The following is a 16,548-nucleotide window of genomic DNA, read 5'->3' on the forward strand; positions in this document are numbered from 1 at the left end:
GTAGCTCTCAGTCTCAAAAAAGGTTGGTGACCCCTGCTGTAGTGGAAGGAGTGTTCAGTGATGCTCTCCTTATGAGTTCCCCAGAAAAGCGCTATATAAAACTTATGTATTATTATTATTATTATTATTATTATTATTATTATTATTATTATTATTATTATTATTATTTCTATGACAAATTGCACCTGCAAATTTTGGACATCTTTCCTGAAGTTGAACGTGCCGCAGACCTTTTTGTTCGATTTTTAATTGACCACAATGTTTCTAGTCAGCTAATTGTTTGGATCGATTTTGTTTTGTTGCTTTCAGTTGTTTCTCAAAAAAAGTTGGAGCACATCTTTGCCATCACAATAATATTCAAAAGGATTATTAGTCTTTGACAATACATGGATGGTTGTGTTCCAGAGAAGACCTAGGCGATATGTGCTCTTCCAACCCTTTTCCACCGCTGTGCTTCCCTGAGAGGCTGGTCTGCACGGTGGTGTCTCAGTACATGGCTTCTGTGTCTCGGATGCTTCCAAACGTCAAACTGAAAGTGCTTCCTACTCTCTTAGTGACCCCGCCCCCTTCCCTCTTCTTCTTCCGGTTCCAGTTGAGCAAGGAGGCGGAGCTCTGGCCCTTGGCTCCGCCCATCAGACGCTGCCGAGTGTTCTCTTTATCACTGCTGTGGGAGAGCATGACAGACCTCCTCTCCACCTGGTAACACATGCACCAACAAACATACATACTTACTGCCTGGGACACTCTAACACACATGTGCGTAGATTAGAGATGCGCGGATGAGCTTTTATGCCATCCTAATCCACGTGTATGCATGAACCGTCCGCCCGCCATAAATCCACGCAAATTATTTCATACTATTTATAGATCCGCGCCCGCCATGCACCCGACGCTATAAACGTTATAAAAGGAGCGAACTTACGGTTTCTGCTGCCGTTGGTGCGATCGCTGCAGTCCAAGACTCCACTTGCCCTCATGTAGCTTACTCGGCTAACGCTATAGCTTTAAGTTTAGTTTACTTGATTGCCTCATTGTATGGGAAAATACAAACGCGTCTGCTCTTCAAACACGTCTTCAGCGGAGATTCCTTTTTGAGGGTGACGTCATTGACCATATATGGACGAAAAGTGGAGAGCACATGGCTGAATTGTTTGGTTTACAGCCGTGGGTCCTTTGGGGGATCTACAATAGGTGACTAGTAGCTTGTAGCTTAAAATACGTTCATAGACTAGAGCAGTGTTTCCCAACCAGGGGTACGTGTACCCCTAGGGGTACTTGAGCAGCTTGCAGGGGGTACTTGGAAAGATTGGGGATTACAATTTATTTACAAAATGATTAAGTAATTTCATAGGCCCATCTTAGTAAAACTGATGACTTTTTCCAATTGAAAACAGTTAGAATTGTATTAAAGGGGGTAATTCAAATGATTTTAATTTAATAATCAGATGTGTTAGATAGGCCTACTAAAAGTTTAATATCATTTTAATAAAACACATTTCAGAGAATCATCGACACACGTGAGTGAGGGGGTACTTTGGCATGGCAAAACAGCTCAATGGGTACATAAAACCAAAAAGGTTGGGAACCACTGGACTAGAGAACGTAATTAATATTATTTTTCCTCATTAATGATACATCGTTTCAACCGCCCGCAACCCATCCGCTATTAATCAGAATGTTTATTTTTATGATCTGGGATATCCGCGGTCAGCACGGTTATAACTGCGGCCTGCGCATCACTAGCGTAGATACAATGAAACAGCAGCAGCCATGGACGGACATACTCCACACACGCACGTACGCACGCATGCACACACACCCATAATAATATATACAGTCAATGGAGATAGGCCTATCCAAATTACGCATGGGGAGAATTACAGCGTATATTGCATGCCTCGCGCAAACTGTATTACAGGGACTGCGAGACGGGGGGAATCTGATTGGTTTGATTGATCTAACGCCCAGGCATTGTCTACCCAAACAATTATATAATTTTTAAACAGTTACGTTTTTGTATAAATCATTAGAATATGCTCCCGTGAGGTAGGGATGCGGCGGGGGTGCAAAACTCGGCACAACACCTGGAACGCAAATGCGAGGCGGACTGCTATCGTCCCTGCCGAAGAGGCAGGGAAGATAGCATAAGAGGCACGCAAACCGGTGCGCAAGCGATAGCGCCTGTACCAAGATAGGGCCCATTGTGTATTACTGCACATTTTTTGTGTCAAATAAATTTGAGTGGTATAAAAAAAATCCAAAATTTGGGTCGCGACTTAATGACTAAGGAAAAATGTGGGTCCTGAGGCTAGACGAGTTGAGAACCACTGCTGTACACACGCACGCACACACACACACACACTTACCTGTATGTCATGTGAGTGCAGCGTGACAACACTGAGCTCCACTCCTCTGTCACTGCAGCTCTTGAGCATGTGAACCACCTCTGCATGTTTGGCCCACTTACAGTCCTCTCCATCCACTGCAACTATGTAGTCCCCCTCCCTCAGCCCCGCCTCCTACATACATACACATACACATACACACACACACACACACACACACACACACACACACACACACACACACACACACAGAACAACGACAGAGTAAAAGTCCAGATTATTAATTTGATTCACCCACCTCATACAACATTTATTTGTCCTTGACTGCGAGGTCTTCTACTATATTCAACATGTGAAAATGCTTAGTTGTACATTTAAAAGCTACTGTATGTTTCAATTCATTATGTTGACTGTGTGCGTGTCGGCCCCCACACAGCATGGACAACCACACAGGAGGATGTGCATTATATAACCCATACCGTGTGAGTGTGTGTGTGTGTGTGTGTGTGTGTGTGTGTGTGTGGTTCACATGAGCAGGATTGATTGAAGGTAAACCACTTTGAGTTCTAGAAAAGCGCTATAAAGTAGAATGTATTATTATTTATTATTAGTGGCGATTATTCGCCACTAATAATTATTCCCCTTTTTGCTGGGGAAACCCCCCCCCCCCCCCCCATCAGATGAGAGCAGCACGCTCGTCACCGATACATGCGATACACGGCCATTTGTACAGAATTCCCTCAAAGACAGCAATTCCCAACCAAGCCATGGCCCTCTCGTGGGCCGTGGCGGTATTGCAAGTGGGCCCGCCAAATCATTACACTGTAAAAAACAAGGGCAACTTGGGCCTAGGAGCACGTGCGTCATGTAGCAACCAGGCGACCTCATGCAACTCAAGCACATTCAAGAAAACGACATCTTTCGACATCACTGATGACATCATTACTGATTTTATATCCTCAGCCAGGAAGGATGACATCACTGATACACTCTTTGTGTCTTTTCTCTCCTCATGTTATGCTGTACATTCCATCTCATGTGTTTGTTATCTTCTTATAAGCTTTCTGGGCTTCTTGCCTCTTCCTGCACTCTATATTATTTTCCTTACTGTACAGTTGTCATTATTGTTTTTATCTTGTTTTTATACTGTGCAAAAAAACTATATATGGGATCGTTAACGCCGTTAACGGCTGCGTTAACGCGAGACTCAACGCGCGATAAAAAAATGATCGCCGTTAATCTATTCTCAAAGTTGTCTGGTAGCAGGGTCCACTTATATTGAGCAGGCCATGATGATTATCACTTTAGAATGGAACAGGTATGTAAGCGCGGACATTTATGTCTGCCGCTCTCATGAGGTGGTTTTTCAGACGTGTCGATATAGCAGTTTATCGCAAAAGTGTAATGGAAACAGATTTTCCGCATTTGCACGTCATGTGACCCGTCTTCTCCTTTGGAAAAGCAGCGGAACTTTGAAGCAACGCTACCTAGCAGAAAGACGAGTGTTGTGTAAAAGGGGTAAATAGATCATGTTTAATGGCAGAAATCGGTCCATGGTGACAGCAGGCTGCCTGTGAGCGCGCATTTGAGCGGCGAGATGAGTGGATGAAAACCACACACCGGTGCGGTGCTCCTGACTGAAGTCACTTCAGTATTCAGTATTCAGTGAAGTGAATACAGTGACTGTGAGTAATACATTACACACGTTTCAGGTGCAATGTTATAATAGCCTACACAACATTCTGAAATGTCTAAATCGGACCAGTTGTATAGGCTACCTTTTTTCCTCTGTCTGTCGCGCTCGCATTCACCGCAGCCAGCAACATTTTTGCGACTCATTTTCTTTTGAATTGATAATCAGGCTCGTTTATATGCGTTGTAACTGCATGTTGTGATTTGCATTGACCATTGGTTAGATTTGAGCATGCAGGGGACGGGATATGGGCAGATCCCCGTGCGTAATCACTGTGGCAGCTGCTGGTAATGTGGAATCGCGTTCAGGTGTGCGCGCATCAGACCAAACTCAACTTCAATGGAAACGCCTACAAGTCGCAATTGTACATTGTCGAAGTTGTAGAGATATCGCAATTATTTTGAGAAAAACTGTAATGGAAACACAGCTACTCACAGTTTAATGCCAGTTTAATATTATTGATCCCAGAAATGTGGGTTGTTGTTCTTATACCCTCTGGTGTTCATTCCAGGCAGTTCAGGATAGAACTTTGTCCAGATGAAGACAAACCATGTGTGTAACCTGCTGGTTTCTTACCTTTAAATGCCTACTGGCTATTCAAGTTGAATTGAATAAACAGAAACCTGTTCACAAGGACTTACTTCTAGTCATTATTTATGTTGCACACACATATTTTGAATGGCTTCGACAGACTTCAAATGACCCATTTTAATCTAGATTAATCTAGATTAATGACCATGATTAATCTAGATTAATCTAGATTAAAAAAATTAATCTATTCCCATCTATAAAAAAAACAAACTCAAACTCACGACATCATCAGTGATGACCAGTGTTGGGAAGTAACGAGTTACTAGTTACTCGTTACTGTAATAATATTACTTTTTCCAAGTAACGAGTAGTGTAACGAATTACTATAGAATATAAGTAATAATATTACAGTTACTTCAAGATAAACGAGCTCGTTACGTTAGTCGTTACATCTTTTGTTGAGTCCATTCTGTGATGCCGCTGCGCTGCAAAACGACACGCAGTCGGCATTCACTGATCAAGCAGCATGGCTTTAACGCTCCCAAAACAAGGTGACGTCACCGCAGAGCCCATTCAGAGCACCAACAGGCAGGCAGGCACACCTGACACCTCCCTCTCTGTCCTGCTGAGCCGAGGAGGAAAATCCGTGGCTGCGGATATATTCCCATGACTTTGTTTTTGTCGGGAAGAAAGGTGACACGATTGAACATCAAAGTCAAATGTAAACGGTGTCCAGGACAGGTAGGCTACTAACACTCTTTCCACTGTGAAAAACACGAGCTCAAACTTCCTAACGTTAACGTTACGAGACGAGAGGACAGCACAACAGAAACCGGAAAACTGTTAAAATACAGAGATAACGTAAAAACTCACAAGCTGGTGGACATCAAACATTGCTGTTATTATTGTCAGGTTAATGTTAATGTTGCAGAGCTAACGTTATTTGTGACACAAACTTGTTAAGCAAAGATGTAGCCTATACGTATTGAGTTTGCATTGGCAGTGCATACATAAAACAGAAGATAAAAGATTGCATCTTGTCAGTCATCACTTTGAGCCAGGTGTGCTCTTCATCAAGCATCTCTGTAGGAAGCTGTGCTCTGGCAAAGCGATTAGTTTAAATGGAACGGCACATAATAGTTCACACATTCGCACCGCAAAGTCTGCATTTTGATGAGAAAAACGCTATGGGCCGTTTTCACAACGGCCATTTGTGTCTAGAAGACAGAGTGCAACCAACTAACTAATTAAGGCTCCAGCACTGGAACACCTAAATGGACTGGAAGTTGGAAGCCCTAATTAACATCTTGGTGCACCTGTGTTACCTCCTGCCTTTTAGACACAAAATCGCTGCAGTGAAAAAGGCCTATTGCCATTTGTGTGGAATGTAACGGAAAAGTAATATAACGAGTATCTAACGAATTACTTTTGGCATGGAGTAATAAGTAAAGTAATAATATTACTTTTGAAAATAGTAACGAGTAATATGTAATATATTACTTTTTTAGTAATGAGTGCCCAACACTGCTGATGACATCATATCCGTTATCCATTCCTGACTGACTGAATGATAAATGAATGAATGAATGCATGACTCACCCCAAAGTGCCTTCTCTTGACCACGTGGTAAAAAAAACACGCACACATTAACACATTCAGTGCCACAGCGCTTCAGTAAAATTGTCTGGAGCCTGTGCCAGATTCACTTCCATTCAGTTGAAAACAGCTATAGAATTTTTTCTATTATGGCTATATTAACGGGGCTGGACTTTAATGAAACATTGAACACTCCTGCTTCTTCCAAAGAAGAAATTTTGTTTCTAGACAGTTCCATTATGAAATTACAGCCTCTCAAAAAAGTGCACTTTCAAGGGTTTTCTGTCGTTTTTTTTTACTTTCCAAGATATAGGCCCTTTTATGAATACCTTTTGCACTCTAATTTCGAGCACATTCACTGACTCTGGCTGGTGTTTTCTGATGTGGTGGCGTGTGGTGTGGTTTCTGTGAAGCCTGTGTGCCACACACCCCTCCCCCCCCCCCCCCCCCTCCCCTCCCCCCTCTCCCCTCTCCACCTCTGAGCTGCGGGCTCCTCCCACACGCACAGTTTGTTTTCTCGTTTTTGTTCTTAAACAGCAGAATTATGGAATAATATGAATTATGATTTTAGGACGTCCACAGACGTCCTTGGCACTCCTCGTTACTTTTTTTTAGGACGTCCACAGACGTCCTTGGCACTGAATGTGTTAAAGGAGAATTTCGGTTTTTTTGAACCTGGACCCATCTCCTGGCATTAATTAAGATCTGACGACTCACCCAGTGATCTCCGCGGCGTTTCTGGCCGTCCTAGCGTTGTTTTGAGATCAATAGCGTCCAAGTCAGTTGTAAAATGGAGCTGATTTGGGGCCAAGTGTGAGCCTGTCTTTACTGCATCTAAATAGCTATTTTTACTCCCGTTTTCGCCAAATATCGTCAGAATCTGATCCCTCAAGAAGCACCACAGTGATATTTCGCCAAAGGCTGTTTCCTGGAGTCCCACAGGGATCAAATTACCTCAAACGTGATCTCAGTCACCAAGTCTCGTGAAGTCCCGCGATACTTTCCTGCTGACTGGCCAAGTACAGGCAGGATGCTTTGCGGTGGTGGTTTTAGCGTAACCTATGTGGGGTTTGGCATAACCTTCGTTATTTCGAATCCCACATAGGTTACGCCAAACCCCACATAGGTTACGCTAAAACCACCACCGCAAAGCGTCCTGCCTGTACTTGGCCAGTCAGCAGGAAAGTATCGCGGGACTTCACGAGACTTGGTAACTGAGATCACGTTTGAGGTAATTTGATCCCTGTGGGACTCCAGGAAACAGCCTTTGGCGAAATATCACTGTGGTGCTTCTTGAGGGATCAGATTCTGACGATATTTGGCGAAAACGGGAGTAAAAATAGCTATTTAGATGCAGTAAAGACAGGCTCACACTTGGCCCCAAATCAGCTCCATTTTACAACTGACTTGGACGCTATTGATCTCAAAACAACGCTAGGACGGCCAGAAACGCCGCGGAGATCACTGGGTGAGTCGTCAGATCTTAATTAATGCCAGGAGATGGGTCCAGGTTAAAAAAACCCGAAATTCTCCTTTAAACAGATTTAAAAGCCCTTTGCTGATGGACAGCCCCTTTCAAAACTCTAAGCCTGAAAATGCAACATGTTTCAGATGCTGTGTTAGGGCTCACATCACTGATGATGTCACAATGTATCTATGTGACATCTGATGATGATGTCACTGATGATGTCACAATGTCAATGGGAAGCAGGGAATGGATAGTGAAGATGTCACAATAGAGAGCCGCAGGGATGACGTATTTTTGTAGTCAGAACGCGGAAGTCCCGGACTTCCTGGTTCTTCACTGTTTCTGTCTATGGGATTTTTGAATGGGTTTTTGCTTGCTTCCCATTTAAAACGATAGGCGAAAACAGTGAAGAACCAGGACTGTTAGCATCGATGATTTCCGGACTCGTTCCTGCAGCTCTCTATAGCCCTTTTCCCACATGCGCTTTGTACCGCAAAATGACCGGAACGTGGTCTAATGCCTGCATGTGAGAAAGTCGTCGTGCCGGTATAAGCGCGACCCCGTCATCGCGGAGATTTCACCAGTTTGGAGCCAGTCAGAAGAGCGGTATGCGCGATAGTGGACTCAAGTAGAGAACGGGTCCAGTCATTTCCCGCGACACTCTCATGGGCGAGGTGTACACACGTTGCTTAATGTTCCAGCGGGCATAATCTAATCATTTGCGCACATTAAAGCAAACTGGCGAAATGATCTTGTGATAATAAGAGCAGTAGCCTATGTCAGCTTCATGTGTGGGTGTGCTGATTTTCCCCTCTCTCCTCTCTCCTGCCTGCTCGTCCTCCTCCTTCAGTGACAGCCCGACAGGGACACAGACGAAGCAAATGCACGAAGCGAAATGTGGGAGTATTTTGCTTACGTTGCCGACAGCGAAGGCAAGCCCCCTGGACACATCAAACGAAGCCAGTCTGTAAAAAGTGCTTCAACGCGACGCAGGTGAACGGATAAACAAGCAAACTTATTTCACCATCAAGAGTTTTGCCGACACGTCACTCCCCACCCGCTCTGCAGTGCCGCCCCGCCCCCCCCCCACATACAGGCAAATTCGCTGCTAGATTCTCATATGCGCGAGCCGAAGTGTGAAGGGAAATGTCCGATATTGACTTACAGGTAATTTTCCGGTACGCATGTGGGAAAACGGCTTATGGCTCTGTGAGTGAGAAGGCCTAAAAACATCAAATATTGCTGTAGTGCCCCACCCACCCACAAGTGTTTTGGCTCATTTTGGAGGTGATCAGAGCAACGCTGCGCCTTGCAACTCCAGACAGACAGACAGCTCTCCAATGAGAGTAGTAGGATAGGATACATTCAATTAATTAAATGCGCTCAAAGACACTGGGGATCAAATGCAAGTGTTGCCCTTCTCACCGCAGCACAGCCCCCAGGCAGCACTCCTGCCACCAGTACGGGTGAGTCTCCTCTCAGTGTGAGGCCCAGGTCGCCCTCTCTCCTCTGCAGACAGATGAGTCGCACTGGGCCCCAGCGCGCCCGCGCACAGAACACAGACAGAGGACCCTGCAGCACAAGAAAGAAGCCCCTCATCATCATCATCATCATCATCATCATCAAAATCCTGGATAAAAGTGAACACAGGCTTCCACACCTTCTTAAACATCAAATTCAAGGACTTTCCAAACCCAATTCCCTCAAATTGAAGGGGCCAACACGGCCTGGTTTGAGACACGGATCAAGGTTCATAATAACTGTTACATTATTATTATTATTATTAATAATAACTGTTACATTATTATTATTATTAATAATAACTGTTACATTATTATTATTATTCATAATAACTGTTACAACACTGATCATTTTTATAATGACAACGAGCAGCTTTACAGAAGCTGACAGACGACAATTAAAGAGAGGCTTGATTGTGTGAACACTTCTCAACTGTGCTGTAGACAGTGATGAAGACTACAGTATGTGCTCTCTTGTGTTACAGTGATGAAGCCTACAGTATGTGGTCTCTTGTGTTAGTGATGAAGACTACAGTATGTGGTCTCTTGTGTTAGTGATGAAGACTACAGTATGTGCTCTCTTGTGTTACAGTGATGAAGACTACAGTATGTGGTCTCTTGTGTTACAGTGATGAAGACTACAGTATGTGGTCTCTTGTGTTACAGTGATGAAGACTACAGTATGTGGTCTCTTGTGTTACAGTGATGAAGACTACAGTATGTGGTCTCTTGTGTTAGTGATGAAGACTACAGTATGTGCTCTCTTGTGTTACAGTGATGAAGACTACAGTATGTGGTCTCTTGTGTTACAGTGATGAAGACTACAGTATGTGGTCTCTTGTGTTACAGTGATGAAGACTACAGTATGTGCTCTCTTGTGTTACAGTGATGAAGACTACATCTCTTGTGTTACAGTGATGAAGACTACAGTATGTGCTCTCTTGTGTTACAGTGATGAAGACTACAGTATGTGCTCTCTTGTGTTACAGTGATGAAGACTACAGTATGTGGTCTCTTGTGTTAGTGATGAAGACTACAGTATGTGGTCTCTTGTGTTAAAGTGATGAAGACTACAGTATGTGCTCTCTTGTGTTACAGTGATGAAGACTACAGTATGTGCTCTCTTGTGTTACAGTGATGAAGACTACAGTATGTGGTCTCTTGTGTTAGTGATGAAGACTACAGTATGTGCTCTCTTGTGTTACAGTGATGAAGACTACAGTATGTGGTCTCTTGTGTTACAGTGATGAAGACTACAGTATGTGGTCTCTTGTGTTAGTGATGAAGACTACAGTATGTGCTCTCTTGTGTTACAGTGATGAAGACTACAGTATGTGGTATCTTGTGTTACAGTGATGAAGACTACAGTATGTGCTCTCTTGTGTTACAGTGATGAAGACTACAGTATGTGGTCTCTTGTGTTAGTGATGAAGACTACAGTATGTGCTCTCTTGTGTTACAGTGATGAAGACTACAGTATGTGGTCTCTTGTGTTACAGTGATGAAGACTACAGTATGTGCTCTCTTGTGTTACAGTGATGAAGACTACAGTATGTGCTCTCTTGTGTTACAGTGATGAAGACTACAGTATGTGGTCTCTTGTGTTAGTGATGAAGACTACAGTATGTGCTCTCTTGTGTTACAGTGATGAAGACTACAGTATGTGGTCTCTTGTGTTAGTGATGAAGACTACAGTATGTGCTCTCTTGTGTTACAGTGATGAATACTACAGTATGTGCTCTCTTGTGTTACAGTGATGAAGACTACAGTATGTGGTCTCTTGTGTTAGTGATGAAGACTACAGTATGTGCTCTCTTGTGTTACAGTGATGAAGACTACAGTATGTGGTCTCTTGTGTTACAGTGATGAAGACTACAGTATGTGGTCTCTTGTGTTACAGTGATGAAGACTACAGTATGTGCTCTCTTGTGTTACAGTGATGAAGACTACAGTATGTGCTCTCTTGTGTTACAGTGATGAAGACTACAGTATGTGGTCTCTTGTGTTAGTGATGAAGACTACAGTATGTGCTCTCTTGTGTTACAGTGATGAAGACTACAGTATGTGGTCTCTTGTGTTACAGTGATGAAGACTACAGTATGTGGTCTCTTGTGTTACAGTGATGAAGACTACAGTATGTGCTCTCTTGTGTTACAGTGATGAAGACTACAGTATGTGCTCTCTTGTGTTACAGTGATGAAGACTACAGTATGTGGTCTCTTGTGTTAGTGATGAAGACTACAGTATGTGCTCTCTTGTGTTACAGTGATGAAGACTACAGTATGTGGTCTCTTGTGTTAGTGATGAAGACTACAGTATGTGCTCTCTTGTGTTACAGTGATGAAGACTACAGTATGTGCTCTCTTGTGTTACAGTGATGAAGACTACAGTATGTGCTCTCTTGTGTTACAGTGATGAAGACTACAGTATGTGCTCTCTTGTGTTACAGTGATGAAGACTACAGTATGTGCTCTCTTGTGTTACAGTGATGAAGACTACAGTATGTGGTCTCTTGTGTTAGTGATGAAGACTACAGTATGTGCTCTCTTGTGTTACAGTGATGAAGACTACAGTATGTGGTCTCTTGTGTTAGTGATGAAGACTACAGTATGTGCTCTCTTGTGTTACAGTGATGAAGACTACAGTATGTGGTCTCTTGTGTTAGTGATGAAGACTACAGTATGTGGTATCTTGTGTTACAGTGATGAAGACTACAGTATGTGCTCTCTTGCCTTTTATATAAATCCAAGCACTTTCAATGACCCATGTCTAATTTCTAAAAACTTTCAAGGCCTTGATTTTTTTTATTTCTCAAATTCACAAAATTTCAAGGAGCCATGGGAACCCAATGAACAGTGTAGCTGTGTTTCAGGGAGCCATGGGAACCCAGTGAACAGTGTAGCTGTGTTTCAGGGAGCCATGGGAACCCAGTGAACAGTGTAGCTGTGTTTCAGGGAGCCATGGGAACCCAGTGAACAGTGTAGCTGTGTTTCAGGGAGCCATGGGAACCCAGTGAACAGTGTAGCTGTGTTTCAGGGAGCCATGGGAACCCAGTGAACAGTGTAGCTGTGTTTCAAGGAGCCATGGGAACCCAGTGAACAGTGTAGCTGTGTTTCAGGGAGCCATGGGAACCCAGTGAACAGTGTAGCTGTGTTTCAGGGAGCCATGGGAACCCAGTGAACAGTGTAGCTGTGGTTCAAGGAGCCATGGGAACCCAGTGAACAGTGTAGCTGTGTTTCAGGGAGCCATGGGAACCCAGTGAACAGTGTAGCTGTGGTTCAAGGAGCCATGGGAACCCAGTGAACAGTGTAGCTGTGTTTCAGGGAGCCATGGGAACCCAGTGAACAGTGTCGCTGTGTTTCAAGGAGCCATGGGAACCCAGTGAACAGTGTCGCTGTGTTTCAAGGAGCCATGGGAACCCAGTGAACAGTGTAGCTGTGTTTCAGGGAGCCATGGGAACCCAGTGAACAGTGTAGCTGTGGTTCAAGGAGCCATGGGAACCCAGTGAACAGTGTCGCTGTGTTTCAAGGAGCCATGGGAACCCAGTGAACAGTGTCGCTGTGTTTCAGGGAGCCATGGGAACCCAGTGAACAGTGTCGCTGTGTTTCAGGGAGCCATGGGAACCCAGTGAACAGTGTCGCTGTGTTTCAAGGAGCCATGGGAACCCAGTGAACAGTGTAGCTGTGTTTCAGGGAGCCATGGGAACCCAGTGAACAGTGTCGCTGTGTTTCAAGGAGCCATGGGAACCCAGTGAACAGTGTCGCTGTGTTTCCTGCAAAGTGTTCCGTAGATGTTCGGGGTGATTCAGGTTTGGTCCTGGGTCCATTCGAGGATCAGTTCTGCTAAGCTTTACGGTTTAAGAATGCCTCTTATTGGGTTCTTTATTTGTCAGTTGGTACAGTATATTGACGGTTGTGTAATTTGTAACTCTTTGGAGGCTGCAGCCAGATGATCAATTCCATTGCTATTTTATTCACTGTGGGGCAATTGTCCATTTAGCAGAAGACCATCGCAGTTCACTAATAAAAAGGCAACGCTGCAATATGGCGTCTCTTACCAGCCTTTGGAAGATGTCAGTAACTTGGACCGTAGAGAAGTTGGGCAGAGTGATGTCTGGTTTCTGATGGGTTTGAGCTGTCAACAAAGAGAAACCGCAATCACTTACTGCCATTTCAACATGCGGTTAATACTGTTGATGGTTTATAGAAGATACTTACATTGTATCTCTGGAGCTTCAGCGGTTTCGTCAAAGTCGTCCTCTCGGTCCAGCTCAGAGTACTTGTCCAAAGAGCGTTTATGCATGAGGGACAGCACGTCCTGCAGGATGTCCATTTTCCTCAGGATCTTACACAGACTGTGGACACGCAAGGCCTCCTCATGTCTGATTACTGCATGGCGCAAGTGAGCTTTACCTAAACACATGCAAACACACACACACACACACACACACACACACACACACACACACACACACACACACACACACACACACACACGTGCGCGCGTTTAAACAAAACAAAATGGGCACAGAAATGTGAAAAAGACAGGAATCTCTTCTTTCTTCACTTGTGACACTAACCCGACCCTACAGCTCCAGGGAGGGAGAGGGTTAGGGTTAGGACCCTACAGCTCCAGGGAGGGAGAGGGTTAGGGTTAGGACCCTACAGCTCCAGGGAGGGAGAGGGTTAGGACCCTACAGCTCCAGGGAGGGAGAGGGTTAGGGTTAGGACCCTACAGCTCCAGGGAGGGATAGGGTTAGGACCCTACAGCTCCAGGGAGGGATAGGGTTAGGGTTAGGACCCTACAGCTCCAGGGAGGGAGAGGGTTAGGGTTAGGACCCTACAGCTCCAGGGAGGGATAGGGTTAGGACCCTACAGCTCCAGGGAGGGAGAGGGTTAGGGTTAGGACCCTACAGCTCCAGGGAGGGATAGGGTTAGGACCCTACAGCTCCAGGGAGGGATAGGGTTAGGGTTAGGACCCTACAGCTCCAGGGAGGGATAGGGTTAGGGTTAGGACCCTACAGCTCCAGGGAGGGAGAGGGTTAGGGTTAGGACCCTACAGCTCCAGGGAGGGATAGGGTTAGGACCCTACAGCTCCAGGGAGGGATAGGGTTAGGGTTAGGACCCTACAGCTCCAGGGAGGGAGAGGGTTAGGGTTAGGACCCTACAGCTCCAGGGAGGGATAGGGTTAGGACCCTACAGCTCCAGGGAGGGAGAGGGTTAGGGTTAGGACCCTACAGCTCCAGGGAGGGATAGGGTTAGGACCCTACAGCTCCAGGGAGGGATAGGGTTAGGGTTAGGACCCTACAGCTCCAGGGAGGGATAGGGTTAGGGTTAGGACCCTACAGCTCCAGGGAGGGAGAGGGTTAGGGTTAGGACCCTACAGCTCCAGGGAGGGATAGGGTTAGGACCCTACAGCTCCAGGGAGGGATAGGGTTAGGACCCTACAGCTCCAGGGAGGGAGAGGGTTAGGACCCTACAGCTCCAGGGAGGGTTAGGGTTAGGACCCTACAGCTCCAGGGAGGGAGAGGGTTAGGGTTAGGACCCTACAGCTCCAGGGAGGGATAGGGTTAGGACCCTACAGCTCCAGGGAGGGAGAGGGTTAGGACCCTACAGCTCCAGGGAGGGAGAGGGTTAGGGTTAGGGTTAGGGTTAGGACCCTACAGCTCCAGGGAGGGATAGGGTTAGGACCCTACAGCTCCAGGGAGAGGGAGGAGCGACCCTACAGCTCCAGGGAGGCAAATCATGATTTCTTTTTAAATGCATATTTCACAAATCTGATTGCGGCAGTTCTTTGTATGCACTGTGCATCAAACACATGTGCTCATGTTTTTGTATCTGTTAGAGAGCTATTTTCAACGATTTCTACGACATTTATGGGTCTCGGGATGCAGAAATGTCTGTCCCCACTAGCCAGCCTGCAGCACAGCGTTCATACGGATTGGCTGTGCAGAGAATGTACATTTACACTCGATACACTGCACGGCTATTCTGCTAGTTTAATGATACACTGCACGTTTAATCAAAGGTATTAAGTTTACAGTACACTGCACGGGTATTCTGCTAATTTAATCAAAGGTATTAAGTGTATTTTTTTGCAGTTGCACCTGAAGCCATATTGCTTCAATGTCTTTTGACATAATATCGTGCCTCTGTTTTACAGGAAAATGTTCATGAATAAAGATAGTAACACCACCAACAAACGTATTTCTGTCATTTCTAAAAATAGAAAAGCGTCAATATCGACCTCTGAAAGGAATGCTGAAACGGCAAGTAGATCTATTTTATTTGACTGCAAAAAAAGAGAGAGGTCCTGAGTTTTATTCCTTATACTACATATATTAATGAGCAAATACTAGACCTTTAGGTAGGTTATTTATGACATTAGACATGGCTATACATTAATGGCTAGTGTAATATATAATAGTGAAGTTATAGTATAATATTGTATAACAAATTAAGCTAATCACCTGTCTTGCAAGACACATTTCAGTGTAAACTGACAATAAAGTATATCGTATCATATCGTAATCACTGATCAGGAGTGGATGTGAGGGGCGGCCGTCTGCCAGTGTCGTGGTCGACACGAGCTCCCGGATATCTTGGTGGGTGGGTAACCAGGCGATCATGCCTTAGATAGGCTATGTCCACTCTGTCCCATGTCCACTCTGTCCCATGCCTTTGAGTTTAGGCAGAAGATCTCAGGCAGAAGGTCTCTTCTTTTTGCTCTAACAGCCTCAGAAAAGTCCTCACCGATGTAAATCCACGGGGCGGTCATCTTCAACTCCTTTCATTTCTGAAAGACCAGGTCTCTGTCCTTGAAGTTCAGAAATTTGACCACAATGGGTCGGTGCTTGTCGGCTCTTTGATCGGGCTTTTGCCACTACGGTGTGCCCTTTCTATAGGCATGGCTCCGCTCCGGCATCTACTTTCAGTTTTTGAGAGATTAAGTTACGGACTCTACTCTCCGTCTCAGCCCAGCTCTCTTGTGCAGATTCCACCACTCCGTCAAAAGTAAAATTATTTCTCCTTGACTGGTTCTCAAGGTAGTCAGCCTTATTCTCCAGTGCAACTAGACCGTCGCAAATGGTTCGCATGCCAGTTTCCAGAGTGTTGTGATCCAGTTTCCAGAGTGTTGTGATCCAGTTTCCAGAGTGTTGTGATCCAGTTTCCAGAGTGTTGTGATCCAGTTTCCAGAGTGTTGTGATCTAGTTTTGAGAATGTTGTGATCGCCAAGTACCTTGGAGACCCTGGCTTTGATCTCATCCACTTCCTTCTGGGTGTAATGGATAGTGTTTTGTATCTGCTGTATCGCCCTGAACGTGGACTTACTTACTGTATGTGTCAGTTTGCCTGTCCAGCAACTCATCATAGTGTGCTTTCTGATTATTACATC

The 16,548-nt window shown here is 44.9% G+C and overlaps 1 protein-coding gene across 1 annotated transcript in view; it reads right to left on the reverse strand.

Annotated features, from left to right (window-relative positions):
• Positions 1-486: 486 nt before the first annotated feature.
• rhpn1 (rhophilin, Rho GTPase binding protein 1) overlaps positions 487-16,548 on the reverse strand; it is a gene marked incomplete at both ends in the record, with an annotated part of 41,162 nt that continues 25,100 nt past the window's right edge. Inside the window, 5 exons of the mRNA XM_083648310.1 lie at positions 487-696; positions 2,367-2,519; positions 9,059-9,205; positions 13,211-13,287; positions 13,371-13,565. Coding sequence (XP_083504436.1) covers positions 487-696; positions 2,367-2,519; positions 9,059-9,205; positions 13,211-13,287; positions 13,371-13,565 — 782 coding nt within the window. The remainder of the gene's footprint in view (positions 697-2,366; positions 2,520-9,058; positions 9,206-13,210; positions 13,288-13,370; positions 13,566-16,548) is intronic.

Source organism: Poromitra crassiceps, assembly GCF_964638095.1.
Source record: "Poromitra crassiceps genome assembly, chromosome: 12".
NCBI lineage: Eukaryota > Metazoa > Chordata > Actinopteri > Beryciformes > Melamphaidae > Poromitra > Poromitra crassiceps.